General features: G+C 45.5%; 1 protein-coding gene and 1 long non-coding RNA gene across 2 annotated transcripts in view; both read right to left on the bottom strand.

Moving 5' to 3' along the window:
• The window catches only part of LOC126095353 (LIM domain only protein 3-like), a gene marked incomplete at its 5' end in the record, with an annotated part of 69,983 nt that extends 54,550 nt beyond the window's left edge, over positions 1 to 15,433 (bottom strand). Inside the window, 2 exons of the mRNA XM_049910161.1 lie at positions 3,185 to 3,309; positions 15,302 to 15,433. Of these exons, the coding sequence (XP_049766118.1) occupies positions 3,185 to 3,309; positions 15,302 to 15,433 (257 nt within the window). The remainder of the gene's footprint in view (positions 1 to 3,184; positions 3,310 to 15,301) is intronic.
• A 10-nt stretch (positions 15,434 to 15,443) lies between these two features.
• LOC126095037 (uncharacterized) overlaps positions 15,444 to 17,575 on the bottom strand; it is a 783,099-nt gene continuing 780,967 nt past the window's right edge. The window contains exon 3 of the long non-coding RNA XR_007521903.1: positions 15,444 to 15,552. This is a non-coding gene — a long non-coding RNA (uncharacterized LOC126095037). The remainder of the gene's footprint in view (positions 15,553 to 17,575) is intronic.

Raw genomic sequence — 17,575 nt, 5'->3', positions numbered from 1 at the left:
GAACCGCTCGGCCACCGCGGCTGGAAGCTGTGTTCAACTGACCACATCTAAAAACACATGGATTAAGGGCATCGGTTGCTTTCACTACTGCTATGAGCTTTGTACAGGTGTCGACGATGATACTTGGTTAAGTTTTTAAATGTGACTTCTGTATCTTGTTATGGCTGAAACGTCTGCAGGTTAACCGACTGTTATGCAGCACTATTTACTTTTAAAACAAACGTTTGTTGCGAATAAAGGCTATGTTTCTAATTCGTTACATTTTTGTGTTTATTTACAACCCGTAATTAGGAAATCCGAAAACCAGAAATTAGGAACCATGCTCTCCGAAGGTAAAAACTACAAGTTTTAATTCTTTGTTCTACTATTAAAGAACGAGAAAAGATTTGGCAGATCTTTTGTAAGGGAAGTATTTAAATATTCCTGAGTACTACTGTAAGACACTTTCCACAACTTCTAATTTACCGATAATTTTTTAAATTTCAAATGAGAACCCGATAATAGGCACTTTCCCCTATAACAAGCGCGCTCCACTTTTCAAGGCAGAGAATTAAAGAAAAAGAAGAGTACTTATAAAGGCGAATGGAATTGTTGGATGGCATGCTCTACGTCATGAGCTGGACCTCGCTGGCGAGATCAATCAATCAGCTGAGAAAACCTACAAAAAGTGCCCGCCTCCATTCAGCAAGGCTGGAAATAAATGCCACCTTCATATTTTCTATTATTCCCGATGACTAAAGGTTGTAACTGTAGAAAGGGGAGGTCCTGTTAAGTCACAGCGCTACCGTCTTTCCAGCACAGAGCAACGAGTATTCAAGTACTTTTCATTTATGGAGGAGGCGTTTGGTTGGTGCTGTGTGGGAGAGGAAGGACAGTGTTTCGGGGAGATGTTGCTACGCATGTGAAATTAATTGACACGCAATGACAGTGATTATGCGAGAGGCGTTCAGTAAGTAATACAACGCACTTTTTTTTTCTGAAAGCGGGTTGGTTTTATTCTGGATTCGAATATACTATGTTACTCCCCAATCTTCTGGCTACAAAAACCTATTTTTCAGCATTATCTCCGTTCAATGCGACAGCATTACGCCACCTTACTGATAGGGCCTGTATGCCCGCATACTACCACTCTACTGGTCGACGTCGGAGCCAATGTCGTGGTGCATCAATAACCTCCCTCATCCACGTCCTGCGTCCTGCGGAGTGCATGTTTCATGGCGCCAAACAGATTGAAGTCGAAAAGTGCGAGAGCAGGGCTGTAGGATGGATGAGGAAGAACAATCCAATGAATTTTTGTGATCTCCTCTGCCCCAGTTAGGAGGGGAACCTGAAAATATTAATTGGCAGCAAGATGGAACTCTTCCCCTTTGGCATCTCTTTGTACGACAGTGGTTGGCCGTAATATTCAAAACGACAGAGCTCTTTCCTGTTGGGCTCCCAAGTTCACCTGACATCATGCCATGCGATTTTTTTCTTCGGGGCTTTATAAAAGATCCTGTCTACATTCAGCCATTGCCTAATGATAAGTCAGAGTTAAGATACAGAATTGAAGATGCTATTGTTTCCATTACTCTGGACCTTTAACTACACTCCTGGAAATGGAAAAAAGAACACATTGACACCGGTGTGTCAGACCCACCATACTTGCTGTACAAGCAATGATCACACGCACGGCACAGCGGACATACCAGGAACCGCGGTGTTGGCCGTCGAACGCCTAGCTGCGCAGCATTTGTGCACCGCCGCCGTCAGTGTCAGCCAGTTTGCCGTGGCATACGGAGCTCCATCGCAGTCTTTAACACTGGTAGCATGCCGCGACAGCGTGGACGTGAACCGTATGTGCAGTTGACGGACTTTGAGCGAGGGCGTATAGTGGGCATGCGGGAGGCCGGGTGTACGTACCGCCGAATTGCTCAACACGTGGGGCGTGAGGTCTCCGCAGTACATCGATGTTGACGCCAGTGGTCGGCGGAAGGTGTACGTGCCCGTCGACCTGGGACCGGACCGCAGCGACGCACGGATGCACGCAAAGACCGTAGGATCCTACGCAGTGCCGTAGGGGACCGCACCGCCACTTCCCAGCAAATTAGGGACACTGTTGCTCCTGGGGTATCGGCGAGGACCATTCGCAACCGTCTCCATGAAGCTGGGCTACGGTCCCGCACACCGTTAGGCCGTCTTCCGCCCACGCCCCAACATCGTGCAGCCCGCCTCCAGTGGTGTCGCGACAGGCGTGAATGGAGGGACGAATGGAGACGTGTCGTCTTCAGCGATGAGAGTCGCTTCTGCCTTGGTGCCAATGATGGTCGTATGCGTGTTTGGCGCCGTGCAGGTGAGCGCCACAATCAGGACTGCATACGACCGAGGCACACAGGGCCAACACCCGGCATCATGGTGTGGGGAGCGATCTCCTACACTGGCCGTACACCACTGGTGATCGTCGAGGGGACACTGAATAGTGCACGGTACATCCAAACCGTCATCGAACCCATCGTTCTACCATTCCTAGACCGGCAAGGGAACTTGCTGTTCCAACAGGACAATGCACGTCCGCATGTATCCCGTGCCACCCAACGTGCTCTAGAAGGTGTAAGTCAACTACCCTGGCCAGCAAGATCTCCGGATCTGTCCCCCATTGAGCATGTTTGGGACTGGATGAAGCGTCGTCTCACGCGGTCTGCACGTCCAGCACGAACGCTGGTCCAACTGAGGTGCCAGGTGGAAATGGCATGGCAAGCCGTTCCACAGGACTACATCCAGCATCTCTACGATCGTCTCCATGGGAGAATAGCAGCCTGCATTGCTGCGAAAGGTGGATATACACTGTACTAGTGCCGACATTGTGCATGCTCTGTTGCCTGTGTCTGTGTGCCTGTGGTTCTGTCAGTGTGATCATGTGATGTATCTGACCCCAGGAATGTGTCAATAAAGTTTCCCCTTCCTGGGACAATGAATTCACGGTGTTCTTATTTCAATTTCCAGGAGTGTATATTGTATGAAGAATTGTATTTTACGTTGGATGTGTCTCGACTAATTCAAGGTGCACATATAGAACGTTTATAAGAGAAATTAGATGTATTTACCTTCATTTGGACAGATTCGTTATAAATAGTCTAAATTGAACCATTATAGTATACCACTGAAACTGGGACGTCGTTCCACGGACAGGCTGAGATGGACTCACCTCAGGTAGTCCCTCTTGCAGAGGATGAGGTTGGCCTTGGTGTAGAGCGTGGAGCCCACCTCGCCGAGCCTGCAGTCGCAGCAGCCGCACTTGAGGCAGTCCTCGTGCCAGAACAGGTCCAGCGCCTGCCGACAGAACACGCATCACTGTACTGGACGGCCGCTGGCTTCTCATTCACTTATGTTTTGAAAGGCCGTAAATCATAAGTAATTACCACAGTCTTAACATACACAGTCGTGACACCCACTGGTGTCAAAGTGGTGGATGATCACCATTTAACAAAAGGCGATGGCTAAAAAGAAAGTGCCCAATACGCAACCTATCTAAAATGATCTCCTTGCGACGAGAGGGCCGAGTGGAAGTCGACAAAGCCGCTGGGAGAGGTTTAATACCCGCGGTGCTTGCTCCCATGAAGAGAAGGCCAGTGGCGACAGACAGCAACACGGAGATCATCCGATGGAATCGAAGAGCTAGCAGGCCGAGGTAGGAAGCCTTGGCAGCAGCGTTAGTAGCCTCATTTCCCGTCAGACTGACGTCACCAGAAACCCACACGAACATCACAGTGGGTCCCTGAAGAGCGAGCAAGTGGAAGCTTTCTTGAACCTATTGTACTAAGGACTGGACTGCGCATAGCACACAGAGGCTCTGAAGGGCACTGAGAGAATCAGAGCATATGACACAATTAAAAATGTGTTTCTGAGTGTACTGGGTGGCCTGATAGAAGGCGAAGAGCAGCCATCAGTATATACGAAGGTGCTATCGCTAAGGTGAAGAAACTGATAGTGATAGACCGAATCCAGAGTACTGTCCTTAGGAAGTGAATGAAGTCTGAGATGAACACGCCGTCACACGACGTCTAGGTGGCGAAGGGTTCACACCCATTGGGAATGTGGCAGGTAGCGTGAAGTGAAGCTGCAGTAGCAGTAGCTGAAAGCCAATTCTGGGAGGTAACAGAGAAGAAGGGCGCGCCCCATACTGGCGCTCAAGCCAGTCATCGAAAAAGAGGGCCTAGGATGGGTGGCTGGGCATGGCTGACAAACAGCATGCGTATCCGCTGAGGAGGATCTCACGCTGGATGACAGTGGTAGTTCGGCAGTCTCTGCGTAGAGACTCTCAACCGGTCTAGCCGAACGTATTCCGCAATGGTGGATTGTGTTAAGATGAATAAACAAAACAACCATAGTCTAGTTCTGAATGGACAAACGGGGAAGGGTGGTCCGATCAGCTCTTCAGGAAGGACTGCTTACGGCACGTAGGACACTAAGGGACCAGGTAGAGCGTGCAGCCAAGTAAGACACGTGAGAAGGCCAATAAAGTTTCCGTCAAGCATGAGCCGTAGGAATTTCGTATTTCAGCGAACGAAAGAGCAACAAGCCCAAGATGCAAAGATGGTGCAATAAATCTATAGCGCCGCCAGACACTCATATAAAGGTTTTGTCAGTGGAAAAACGAAAGCCACTGCCGATGCTCCACGCGTAAAGACGATCGAGACATCGCTGAAGACACTGCTCAGGGAGACAAGTTCGTGCAGATCTGCGAGTTCGTCGACGAAAAGGGAGCGGAAGACTGCTTGTTTGAGACAGGCCTAATAGGGTTAACGGCGATAGCAAAGAGGTCGTCGCTCAGGACAGAGCTGTGAGGCGCCCCATTCTCGTGGATAAACGTGTCCGCCAAGGCTGAACCAACTTGAAACGGAGTGGGCGGCCTCAGAAACCTCACAGCAGGTATTGTACGCTTTCTACAGTTCAAACAACACGACGACAGTCTGTTCCGCAGACAACCGTTCATGAAATGGGTTGACATAGTGACGAGGTGGTCAACTGCAGAACGGCGCGCTCAGATCCACATTGCGCAGTGGTTAGTAGATTCTCAAACTTAAGCCACCACATCAGATGGCCATGAATCATACATTCCACCACCTTACAAACACAGCTGGTGAGAGAAATGGGGCAGCAGCTAGAAGGAAGGTCTCCGTCTTTACCGAGCTTAGGTACGAATGTGACAGCGACTGCCGGCCGAAGTGGCCGTGCGGTTAAAGGCGCTGCAGTCTGGAACCGCAAGACCGCTCCGGTCGCAGGTTCGAATCCTGCCTCGGGCATGGATGTTTGTGAAGTCCTTAGGTTAGTTAGGTTTAACTAGTTCTAAGTTCTAGGGGACTAATGACCTCAGCAGTTGAGTCCCATAGTGCTCAGAGCCAGAGCCATTTGAACCATTTGACAGCGACTTGAGACCACCATCTGGGAAACGTGCCATCTGTTCAAAAATGGTTCAAATGGCTCTGAGCACTATGGGACGTAACATCTATGGTCATCAGTCGCCTAGAACTTAGAACTACGGAAACCTAACTAACCTAAGGACAGCACACAACACCCAGCCATCACGAGGCAGAGAAAATCCCTGACCCCGCCGGGAATCGAACCCGGGAACCCGGGCGTGGGAAGCGAGAACGCTACCGCACGGCCACGAGATGCGGGCGTGCCATCTGTCTAAATGCGATTGTACGTACGAGGGAGCAAGTGCCTGCCTGCAAGAGGAAGGTGCTGTAACATCGGAATATGGTCACTGGCCGGCCCTGGGGCGGAACATCGGGATGAAGTGAGGGCGTGGTCTAGATCCCTCGTAGTAAAGGCGACATTGTAGATTTTGAGTGGAGAAGGATATCACTCAAGTCTCCTCCACTCGTTTCCGAGGGAAGAAGGTGGGGTGATAGTGGGTGGAGCTCGAAAGTTCTGCAAAATAGCGGTCTAAGTTGTTAGAGATAGCCTCAGGGCCCACAATATCATCTACTATGGTCACGTTAGATATCAGGGAATAGACCTTTGCCGAAGGAGGTTGCCCCCACACGATGGAAGAAGGAGTGAAACTGTTAAAAGCTCTAATAAATGAAATCCAACTAGCTTTTTTGCTATCCCGGAGAATGCGACAACACTGCGCAACACAACTTTTTCTAGCGAATGCAGTTCGGCATGATAGTATGATGATTAAATACGCGCAGAGCAAGTCTCCGTGCGCAAATCTCTTCGCGGCATGCTTCAGTCCGTCAAGGGAGTGGGACACGAGACGGGAAAGACAATGTGCGAGGTATGGAACGTTCTGTGGCGGTAAGGATAACGTTTGTAAGGTGCTCTACCTGTTCATCACAACTAGGAAAATGTTGTTCATCGAAGGTCTCCAGGGAGACGTAAAGCCTCCAGTCGGCCTTAGGAAGCTGCCAGTTGATTTATATGCAGTTGTGGTATGAGTCAGCAAACAGTTAGCGCACGGGAAATGGTAACTTAAGTATGTGTCAGAGAGAACGAACCGTTTGAGACGATGGGTAGGCTGGGCAAAGCAGAATGAGAGGTCCAAGTGGGAATAAGTGTGTGTGGAGTCTGAAAGGAACATGGCTTCTCCAGTTTTAAGACAGATGAGACTGATTGAGAAGTTTAGCCCAAAGGGAACCTCTCGGACAGATTCTTGAAGAGCCCCAAAGGGGACGGTGGGCGATACAGTTGCCAGGCAGAGAAAAAGGGTGGAGCTGACCAATAAGCTGGAAGAAGTCTGCCCTGGTGACAGCGAATGGTAGAGGGATGTAGACATTTCAAAGCGAAAATATGAAACGAGGAAGGAAAATATGGACTGCAACAGCTTGCTGCGAGGTGTTCAGTGCGATGGTTTGGCTAAGGATGTCATACCACATGAGCTGCATAATACCCCCATGACATGGAATGCTGTCCTTGGGGGAAAGGTCAAAACGGACAGGAATAAAGAAGACGCAGTTTTATTTGCTGAAGGCAGGAAAAACCTGGACGCTGTGGTTCTAAGAACAGCAGTAATTCCTCCTTGTTGGATCTAATGTCACGAACGTTCCAATGGAGAAGAGTCATAACGAGGAATAGGGAGGAAGGAGCAAATGAAGGGTAGTCACCTCAGTGGCTTCCAAGCGCCAGTTTTCGAAAACTCGTCGCTACAGGGCGCAGAGGCTGGAGTAGCCTATTCCATCAAATCTAAAGACGTGTCGACATTTTCCCTGGGTCAGCCTGGGGATTCCAGGACAGAAAATGGAAGGCAGTTTGCACCGGCGAAATGGAGGTCACCATTGAAGAGGATCTCAGAGTCGGGGAAGGAGATGACCGTTTGCGTTTGTTTCATTTCTTGGAGCCTTTATGGTTGGCAGACGAAGACTCAGACGTTTGTTGGCTGTAGGGAGGTAAAAATTCTTTCTTTTGTCCTTTCCGGTCTACCTGTTGTGTAGCAGGAGATTTAGCCACCGGGAGCGAAGATTTGGTGACTTGTTGCGCAGCTGTAGGATAAGGAGAGCGAGGCGTAGTAAAAATGGTGCAACAAACGCCAGTTGGTAAACTGCTGGGCTTTTGACTAGCCAACAACTTGTGAGTGACAGGGTAGGGTACTTTTTCCTTCACCTTGATCTCCTCGACGACCCACTTATCGACATACACGGGACATTCACGGGATGAGGCAGCATGGTTGCCATGACAACTGATGCGCGCGGGGAGAAGAAGGCGAGCAATCGCCCTCATGATCACCTCTACCACAAGCAACAAACCTGGCCCTGTTTTGGCAGGACACGCGAGTGTGATTTTAACAGTGACACTGGTAGCAAGGCATCGGGTTTGGAATGTACGGTCAGACAATGACGACTTCATAGTCTGCCTTAATCTTTGATGGAAGCTCTAATCGATCAAATGTGAGAAAAAGAGTGCTTGTAGGCACGAAGACTGCAGCAACTTTTATCGTTACCTGATGGACCGCAGTGTCATCCTGATGAGAGCTGTAAGTTTGGATTTCTCCCTTGGCCAGACCATCAATCAGCCGAGTATAAATAACACCACGCGATGAATTCAGCATACGATGAGCCTCGACACGAACAGGATAGCCAGGAGCGAAGCTGTAAGCAATTGTTAGGTTTGAAAATCACAGTTAGTCTCCAACAGCAAACTGCCATTATGTAAGCGAGAGTAGGATTTCACATGTCTTGCAACTGCATCATCTTTCTGAATAATAAACGGATTAACTGTAGCAAACGACTGACCTCCTTTGGTATGTGATACCATGAGGAACCGAAGTGAAGCTGGGAGAGTATTTGAATCTTTAGCCTTATTCCGTTTATGTTTAGTAGATGCAGACTAAGAAGGCGACTTGCTCATTGCGAAAAATTCCACCATGGTTGCCAACATCCACGATGACGAGCTCCTTCCAACTGGTGGCAACCTCAGAGGGGGTCACCCACCTTAGGTGATTGTTCACACCTCAGGTCTCACCTTCCGAACTCCTGGCAAGAGGGACCAGTTGGCAGTTTGGGAAGGTAACAACTCAGGCAGTCACCCCTCCCTGGGCCTGGCCTGTACCAGGGAATATGTGCGAACCCTACTTGTTGACTCGGGGCTGGGAATTACGCGTTACCCAGTCACCTGTTACGCGTCAAACGCGTGAGCCGTTCTTCAGGAGCCCTCAGGGAGGATGAAGAAACAAAGAGAAAGTTAAAACGCCGAAGTAGAGGTAAGGGGGGGGGGAGATGAAGAACGAAGAAAGATGAGAGACTGTTCCGATGCCGGGCTATCGAAACTTTGGAACGCATTTCCATGTTCCCCACGGGAGGGAAGAAGAGTAGCAGGACAGACGTGTAGAACGGAAAGGGAAGAGGTGCCGCAAAGGCTGGGGTCCGTGGTAGCCAAGCATGAACTCACCAAAGGATGGTGAGCTCCATGGAGGGGATAACGTCTACTGGAAAAAAAACACTCTCGCAATTGCATATAACTGCAATTTATCCCACTGAAAGTAATTGCAAACACAGTATGTTATATTAATAACTTATACAAAGCATTAATGTTCCACAGTAATATTTATTAATTCGTTGTGAACCGACTTTCGGCTTCTTAGGCCATCGTCAGATAACTTAATACTAAACAGATAGTCCACACAACTTCAGCAGAATTTATAGCTATACAAATATTATCATACAAAGATATGTGACATCGATACAAAACACAATCTAAGGAGAGACTGAACAAATGTACCAGAGTATATTCAAATATTAAAACTATGTAAATGTATAAGCCAAAAATGTTCTACAAGTGAGTAATGACACATATCACTATGACATATGGACAAACAGTGTATGCTGTCCATAGAAACGATGTATTTTTATATTGCTGACTGTTCTTATGACTGGCACTTTGTTTGACACAAACGTTTTGCACAAAATATAAAGTTTCGATCATTGTTGCATTTCACTCCAATTTCTAACTGACAGATACTTGTTTAATATAAGGAATTCTTCTTCAGTCGACTTTTGAAGAAGAATTTTGAAATTTGTGGCTCCAGCGCTGCTATAGTTGAACTATTTTCTCCTGAATCAGGAAACAGTTTTATTGTTTTGTCATTTTATCATCACGCTTATGGGGTATTTCTCTCTTCAGCGACAGTAACAGTAATTTATATAGTACATTAAGTAATGTAGGAACTGCGTTTCACACCAATTTTCTACTCAAAGAACGCATAAACTGGTTTTTTCGGAAGTGTAGGGAACAGAACTTCACGTTATTGTGTAGGTATAATGGAATGTAGGTATAATGGAATTTAGGTATAATGGAATGTAGTCGAATTAAGTCGGGTGATGCTGAGGGAATTAGATTAGGAAATGAGACACTTAAAGTAGTAAAAGAGTTTTGCTATTTGGTGAGCAAAATAACTGATGATGGTCGAAGTAGAGAGGATACAAAATGTGGCAATGGCAAGGAAAGCGTATCTGAAGAAAAAAAATTTGTTAACATCGAGTATAGATTTAAATGTCAGGAAGTCGTTTCTGAAAGTATTTGTATGGAGTATAGCCATGTATGGAAGTGAAACGTGGACGATAAATAGTTTAGACAAGAAGAGAATAGAAGCTTTCGAAATGTGGTGCTACAGAAGAATGCTGAAGATTAGATGGGTAGATCACATAAGTAATGAGGAAGTATTGAATAGAATTGGGGAGAAGAGGAGCTTGTGGCACAACTTGACTAGAAGAAGGGATCGGTTCTGAGACATCGAGGGATCACCAATTTAGTATTGGAGGGCAGCGTGCAGGGTAAAAATCGTAGAGGGAGACCAAGAGATGAATACACTAAGGAGATTCAGAAAGATGTAGGCTGCAGTAGGTACTGGGAGATGAAGAAGCTTGCACAGGATAGAGTAGCATGGAGAGCTGCCTCAAACCAGTCTCAGGACTGACGACCACAACAACAACATATGATACCTTTCTGCAATTCATCGTGTCTTCTGCTGTTTACTATCTACTCGTTGTTCTTAAAAAAGAAACGTTACTCCTCGGTAAATGTTTCTAGACTATCGTAATTAAGCAGTCATTTAATGTGCCGTTTCACTTCTCTTATAGTCCTTATGAAACCCATAAAATGGCACATTAGGTGTCTGTTTTTTCTTATTTCTACAATTCTTGCGCTATAAGCGACCCATTTTGTACAAACCATGTCACAAGTCAATATAAAAGATACTGTTCGCATTCTTCGGCTATCTACGTCAGTAATCACTTGCCAGTTAGCTTCAAGTGAATCTAGCTTATCCCTGTGTTAGGGTGTGTGGTATTCTTATCAAATCAGGACACGCCAATCTCCCGGAAGAATTTTGATGAAACGTACTTCGGCCGGTTATATGTTTATCAATACTAATATTATTTTTTTTAATTTCAGCGGATAAGGTATACCGAAGAAAATTTGCTTAAATAAGCGCAAGAAGTATTGCGAGACGATAAGGATTCGATGTATTGTTTTATGCCAGAAGGGACGCGAGTGTTCTACGTGCCGGCCAGAGTGGCCGAGCGGTTCTAGGCGCTACAGTCTGGTACCACGCAACCGCTACGGTCGTAGGTTCGAATCCTGCCTCGGGCATGGATGTGTGTGATGTCCTTAGGTTAGTTAGGTTTAAGTAGTTCTAAGTTCTAGGGGACTGTTGACCACAGCAGTTAAGTCCCATAGTGCTCAGAGCCAGAGTGTTCTACGTCCAGTCTAGGACGACGGTATTAGATGCGTAGAAGCAGCTCGCGTTATGGTTAGAAGCCAGTGGAAATGGATTTTCTTCCTTCGCGTATCTCTCTCTTCATAAGTTAATGGGAAGTCGTATCGATCGTTATTTTCGTTAATTTGGCTTTTTCATTAACTGATGATGTTTCAAAAATGAAATAGCCAGATCTGTCGAAGGAGAAAAATAGTTCTGGATGTTATTTGTCACTTAGAAATAAAACAACAAACGAAGCACAAAGCAAAAAGCCGCTCTGTATAGCCTTATAAATATTGTTTGACGTGTTTGCATCCATATATTTTCTGGAGCAAAGAAATACTGATGTTCTGAAATGTGTGGACGACACTTTTCCTATTTCTTCGGGTCTCAGCAATACGAAGAATTTATCACGCAACCTGTGTGAGGAACGTCCACGATGAATTTTGCTTCGGACATCAGTAGTCAATAGTTCCTTAATTCTGATACTGTATTACGACTTAGGTAAGGAATTCCTTTCGCTATCAAACTTGGCAGCAGACAGCGCTCAGAACACAGTTAGTTTCGGCGCCAACATGTAAACAAAAACGATCACTGGTAATAAGCGAGTCGGCAAGAAAGTTTGACATCGACGTTGGTGGGGTGGACGACGTCGTCGCCTGCTAACATGGGAAGTTAACCTACATGCATTTCCCAAGGTCACTAATGTCACAGTAGTGGATTTCGTGCTATTCCGCATTCTTTTTCTTTATTTACCGAGTGTAACTTTGCTTTCTTTTCGTGACATATTGCAAGGCCTTCCGTGATAACTTGGATTTTTCCATGACTGTTCTTTGTAACGGATCATATTAAAGGCTTTACTGTACCGAAGTATGCGATACCCTCCAAATTCAACCAGTTTAACGACTATTTATGATTATAGAAAAGTTATTGTGTATGTTAAGAATGATTGCATAACATGTCTGCATAAACAGTCAACCCATTAAATTACACTGAATAACTGACCCACACAAAAGTTTATATCACTTGATCACTGATACAGCAAATGTCATCATGTAAAAACACTAAGTTCATCTTAAATAATTAATATGAAGTACGAAAGATAGTGGCCAACTTAGGTATTTTGGATCTCCTTAAATAAAAATCACCCAGTGAAACCTATTTGTTCACTAGGAGCATTTTCACTCAGTATTCACGAAATCAATCCTGTTTTAGACGAAAACCAATGTAATTCTTAATAATTCATGTTATTTACTTATTTATGCAAATTAGAGCAGTCAATTGACAAACTTCTAAAAAACGGCCTTTTTGTAACAGAAAATTATTCTGTCAAGTCAACAAATCTGTCTGTCATTTTAATAACATGTTAAATTATGTCACTCGATGCAAATTAATAACTTTTCTGCACAAATTATGATAACAGATGTACATGTGACTTGTAAACTATATCTCTTTTTAGTAGTTCTTTGACAATGTTATAAATACAAGCAGCAAGAACGGTCGGGAGGCAGTCGGAATGTCACTTTGGTAAAGTGTGTTTGTGTGTTATTGTTTGAGGTGGATAAACAATGCAAAGAACATGTAACGGAAATACTACTTTGTGTTGTGTCATGGTCTTTGGTGGACAGTGGAATTAAGATGGCCACCAGAGTAATAAATATTTGAAGTTTACATATTTGTTGGTTTCGCTCGTTCTTTATCATCAAAAGCATATAAAAAACACGGGACCTCATGTTTTTAACCCTAGACAACCAGATTTAGAGCCAGCATCAGCATCGAGACACAGCAGCGATCCAGCAAGTAGCAGCGATTACCACAACACAATGCATTTTAATGGCGCCAACCTAACATCAAGTGCTAACAAGCTCCGTAAATGGGAGTGAAATAGTGCGATTATAGCAATTAGCTATATCTACGACCAGGCGACCATTACATCTTCCACGACGAATAAGAACTTTAATAGATGAAAACTTTTTTATTAAATAACGTCTTTTTAACAACTAATAAGTCAGCTCTTTGATTGTAAAAAATACGGGGTGGTTTGAAATGTTCGTGGAATCACCGCCAGGTGTCACTGCTAGCGTAACGAGTTTACCACGCAATAATGAGTCATCCTTTATCAGTAAACAGGGGACGCGTCATTGCTCTGAGATCTGCGGTTCAAATGTTCAAATCTGTGTGAAATCTTATGGGACTTAACTGCTAAGGTCATCAGTCCCTAAGCTTACACACTACTTAACCTAAATGATCCTAAGGACGAACACACACACCCATGCCCGAGGGAGGACTCGAACCTCCGCCGGGACCAGCCACACAGTCCATGACTGCAGCGCCCTAGACCGCTCGTCTAATACCGCCCGGCGGTGCAGACGACTCTTTGTTGTTTCCGTGTAGTGATTTATGAAGATGAGAAAAAGTCGAGATTCGAGCAATGATGAAGCACTTTGTAAAGAAAGGTACGAAAGCAAAGGAAATCCATGCCGATTTTCAAAGCATAGTTTTCTGGGCTAGGGAAAGGATTACTTTGATATATTACCATTCCACTTGTCAAACAATTACGGGACAATACTATGCTAACGTCATGGACCAATTACAGTAAAAGATACATGATAATAGGCGATGGTGGTTCCTATGGGACCAAACTGCTGAAGTCATCGCTCCCTAGGCTTACACACTACTTAATCTAACTTAAACTATTTTATAATAAAAACAACACACACGCCCATGCCCGAGGGAAGACTTGAAACTTCGACGGGGGAAACCGCGCGAACCGTGCAAGGCGCCCAAGGCCACGCGGCTACCCTGCGTGGCGCGATAATAGGCAGATATGGCAAGAAAGAAAGTAATCTCTCATTAAGACAATGCATTCCGCCACACAAAAGTCGTTGCCGCAATCAGAATCATAATCTAAGATACGAAGTTTTGCCACACTGGCTTTATTCGCATGATTTGGCTTCGTCAGACTTCCATTTTTTCCCCAAATTCAAAATTTTTCTCGGTGGACAGGGATTCTTTTCAAACGAACCACTGCCGGGAAAGGAAATGACAAGTAGTGTTACCAGGTACCCTACGCCTGCAATATACGGTGACTTGAGGAATATTTATGTATGTATGTATGTATCTGTGTATGTAGATGTAGGTGCAAGTACAGAAGTTGACGGGTATTTTGCAGGGCTGGAGGAATATAACCTTCGAGATGGAACCAATACATTGGATCATCACTGGACCAAGTGCGTTAGTGCACAAGGAGACTACAATGAAAACTAAAAGTTTTCCACTAAGGTAAGCCGTTTCTTTCTATTCCATTCCGAAAACTTTTCAAACTATTCTCGTACAATTGCTTTGTTTTGGGTTTTTGGTACACAGAACGTTAAATAACCACAGTGAACACGGTTAAAAGGCTCTTTGTGTCGCCACACATAAATACTGTTTGATGTATTTGTATGTGTATATTTTCGCTAGGAAATACCTGTTGACGTTCTGAAATAACTGGGCTACACTTTTCGTATCATTTCTCAGCAGAATACCATAAGAACTGTTAGCTTTTTCCATTAATAAACTTTGACGTTGGCAGTTGCTTAGTTCTGATACTATACTCCAACTTTTTGTGTCACCAAAGGTACCCTGTAACATCACTAACACCGTTTGGTACTGGACTAAACGTCGTGACGTGTTGGCGTTCCGTCTGGAGCGAACACACCACCACCTGATGGTGACGTCGCCTGCCGCTTCTTTCAGTCACGTCTGTGTGTGTGTGTGTCTGTGTGTGTGTGTGTGTGTGTGTGTGTGTGTGTGTGTGTGTCTAGGCCTACCTGTGTGTGTGTGTGTGTGTGTGTGTGTGTGTGTGTGTGTGTGTGTCTAGGCCTACCTGTGTGTGTGTGTGTGTGTGTGTGTGTGTGTGTGTGTGTGTGTGTGTGTGCCTAGGCCTACCTTGAGCAGATAGCGCTTGTATGTGTGTGTGTGTGTGTGTGTGTGTGTGTCCAGGCCTACCTTGAGCAGGTAGCGCTTGTGTGAGTGTGTGTGTGTGTGTGTGTGTGTATGTGTATGTGTATGTGTGTGTGTGTGTGTGTGTGTGTGTGTCCAGGCCTACCTTGAGCAGGTGTGTGTGTGTGTGTCTAGGCCTACCTTGAGCAGGTAGCGCTCGGTGATGCGCTTCCCGCAGCCGGCGCACTCCCTGGGCGGCGCGCCGGCCCCCGCGCTGGCCACCGCCGCCCCCGCCGCCCCCGCCGCCCCCGCCGCCGCCGCCGCCACGGGCCGGCCAGCCGTCCCCACGCCAACTGCCACGCCGGCCACTGCGCCCGCCGCCCCCGTTCCGCCCCCGGCCGCCGCCTGCTGCTGCTGCTGCTGCTGCTGTTGCTGCTCCAGCGCCCCGGGCTCTGCAACGAGGCGAAAACAACAAATAACGATATGGTTTATGCTATCTTGGTGGTTGAATGGTTTTTTACAACGTAAACAACACAGTCGTCATCAGTTTCAGATGAAAACCAGCAAAGCATTGCTGCCCAGTACGCCGAACCAGCGTTCTGTTTCGATGGGAGAGGTGACAGAATTTTCGTGATCTAGAATTATTTTTAAAATATGTTCTATCATCTCTGTTGTTTGGAAGGGAGAGAAAGGGACGAGAGTCACGCCTACACCCCCTCCATATGATTTTTTCGGTGTTGTTGTTGTTCTGTATGTAGTCTACTTTTTTTTTTTGTAGAGTATCAATGTCTATAGTTAACGCCTCACCATCAAATATAATTCTGCACTACTCAGAGTTTTAGTGTGCCACAAATGCGAATGAATTCAATAATAATAACAAAAATTACAATAAAATACATAACAGGTTTTAAAATAATAATAATTATTAGTTTACATTAGTGCTTACTACATCGCTTTAACACGGCTTATACAATAAAATGTAGTTCAAATACATAAATTATTTGAAATGCGTTTTGTTGAAAAGAGAAGTACACGTGTCACACACGTAATTTAAGAACTTTACTAGAAACTAATTAGTAATGAACATCAGAGAAACTAAGGAGAGAAAAGGAGCAGAAAACCAAATAAGAGTACGGAAGCTGAAGCTAAATGCAGCTCAGCTGAAGCTACAATACGTGAGAAAGACAAGTAAAACCCCGCTGGGATAGCTGAAAATTGTGGTAGAAGACTGGACGAGATTTTACAGCACTCTAGTAGAACCATAAGAGGTGGTCCGTCCTGAAATAGCAGGAGATACCGGGAGACATCCTGGCAGAATTCTGAATTTAAATAAGCAGTTCTGAAGAAGAATAAAGCGTTTAGAGAATAGTAAAGTCTCCACGAACCAGAGCAGAATCAAAAGGAGAATACCAAGTGAGAAAGCGGGAGGCGCAGAATGCGGTTTTAGAGGAAACTTGGAAGTGCATAGCAAATGGATCATAGTGATGGAACAGGATAGCGCACGAAAAAAGAAAATACTGTTGGAATGACCAGAAAAGGGAGACGAGGAATGAGAGGGAACGTAAAAATGGTTGATACAGATGAAAAAGAGGTAGACAAGAAGTACGATCTCAAAGAGCTCTAGAGGACATGTGTTGATGACTTGCTAAATCCAGACGGAGCAGTAGAGGAAGACAGAGGTGTAAAAGAGATAGAGCGAGGCCTGGAAATAGAAAATCATATAAATTGTGGGTCGAAATGGATGAGGCATTGAAGAACACGAAAAGAGGAAAAGCTCTTTTTTGGATGAACTATGTGCCGAAATAATCAAAGCAGCAGAAGAGGTGGGACTCAGTGGCTGTATAAGATTATACGAGTATATGAAAGCTGTAACGAAACAAATGAGTAGTCCAGAAGGCTAAGATGGGGATAATCCTTCCTGTCTTCAAGAAAAGAAGACAAAGGATTTGGAAAATAAAGCTGCAGTAGCATTAACCTAAAGTGCCAGCGAGAAAAAAAATGAAGTTTTAGAGAGACGAATCTGGAGAATATTGGAAACGCAGCTGACAGAAGAACATCACGGCTTCAGTACAGGAAGCTCCTCAGCAGGTCTCATATTTGCAGTGAAACAGCTACAGGAATAGCACTATGAGTGTGGCTTGCTCTGAGCACTATAGGACTTAACATCCATGGTCATCAGTCCCCTAGAACTTAGAACTACTTAAACATAACTAACCTAAGGACATCACACAACACCCAGTCATCACGAGGCAGAGAAAATCTCTGACCCCGCCGGGAATCGAACCCGGGAACCCGGGCGTGGGAAGCGAGAACGCTACCGCACGACCACGAGCTGCGGACTATGAGTGTGGGAGAGGTCTACTGATGATCTTGCTGGGTTTAATGGATGCGTACTGCATTGTATCCGAATGTAAAGTTTGGGGGGCACTACGCAAGAAATGGGTACAGAAATAGACTGTGCCGACGATAAAGGAA

The sequence above is a fragment of the Schistocerca cancellata genome, chromosome 8 (assembly GCF_023864275.1).
Source record: "Schistocerca cancellata isolate TAMUIC-IGC-003103 chromosome 8, iqSchCanc2.1, whole genome shotgun sequence".
Lineage (NCBI taxonomy): Eukaryota > Metazoa > Arthropoda > Insecta > Orthoptera > Acrididae > Schistocerca > Schistocerca cancellata.
This window is presented reverse-complemented; position numbering and strand designations above follow the sequence as displayed.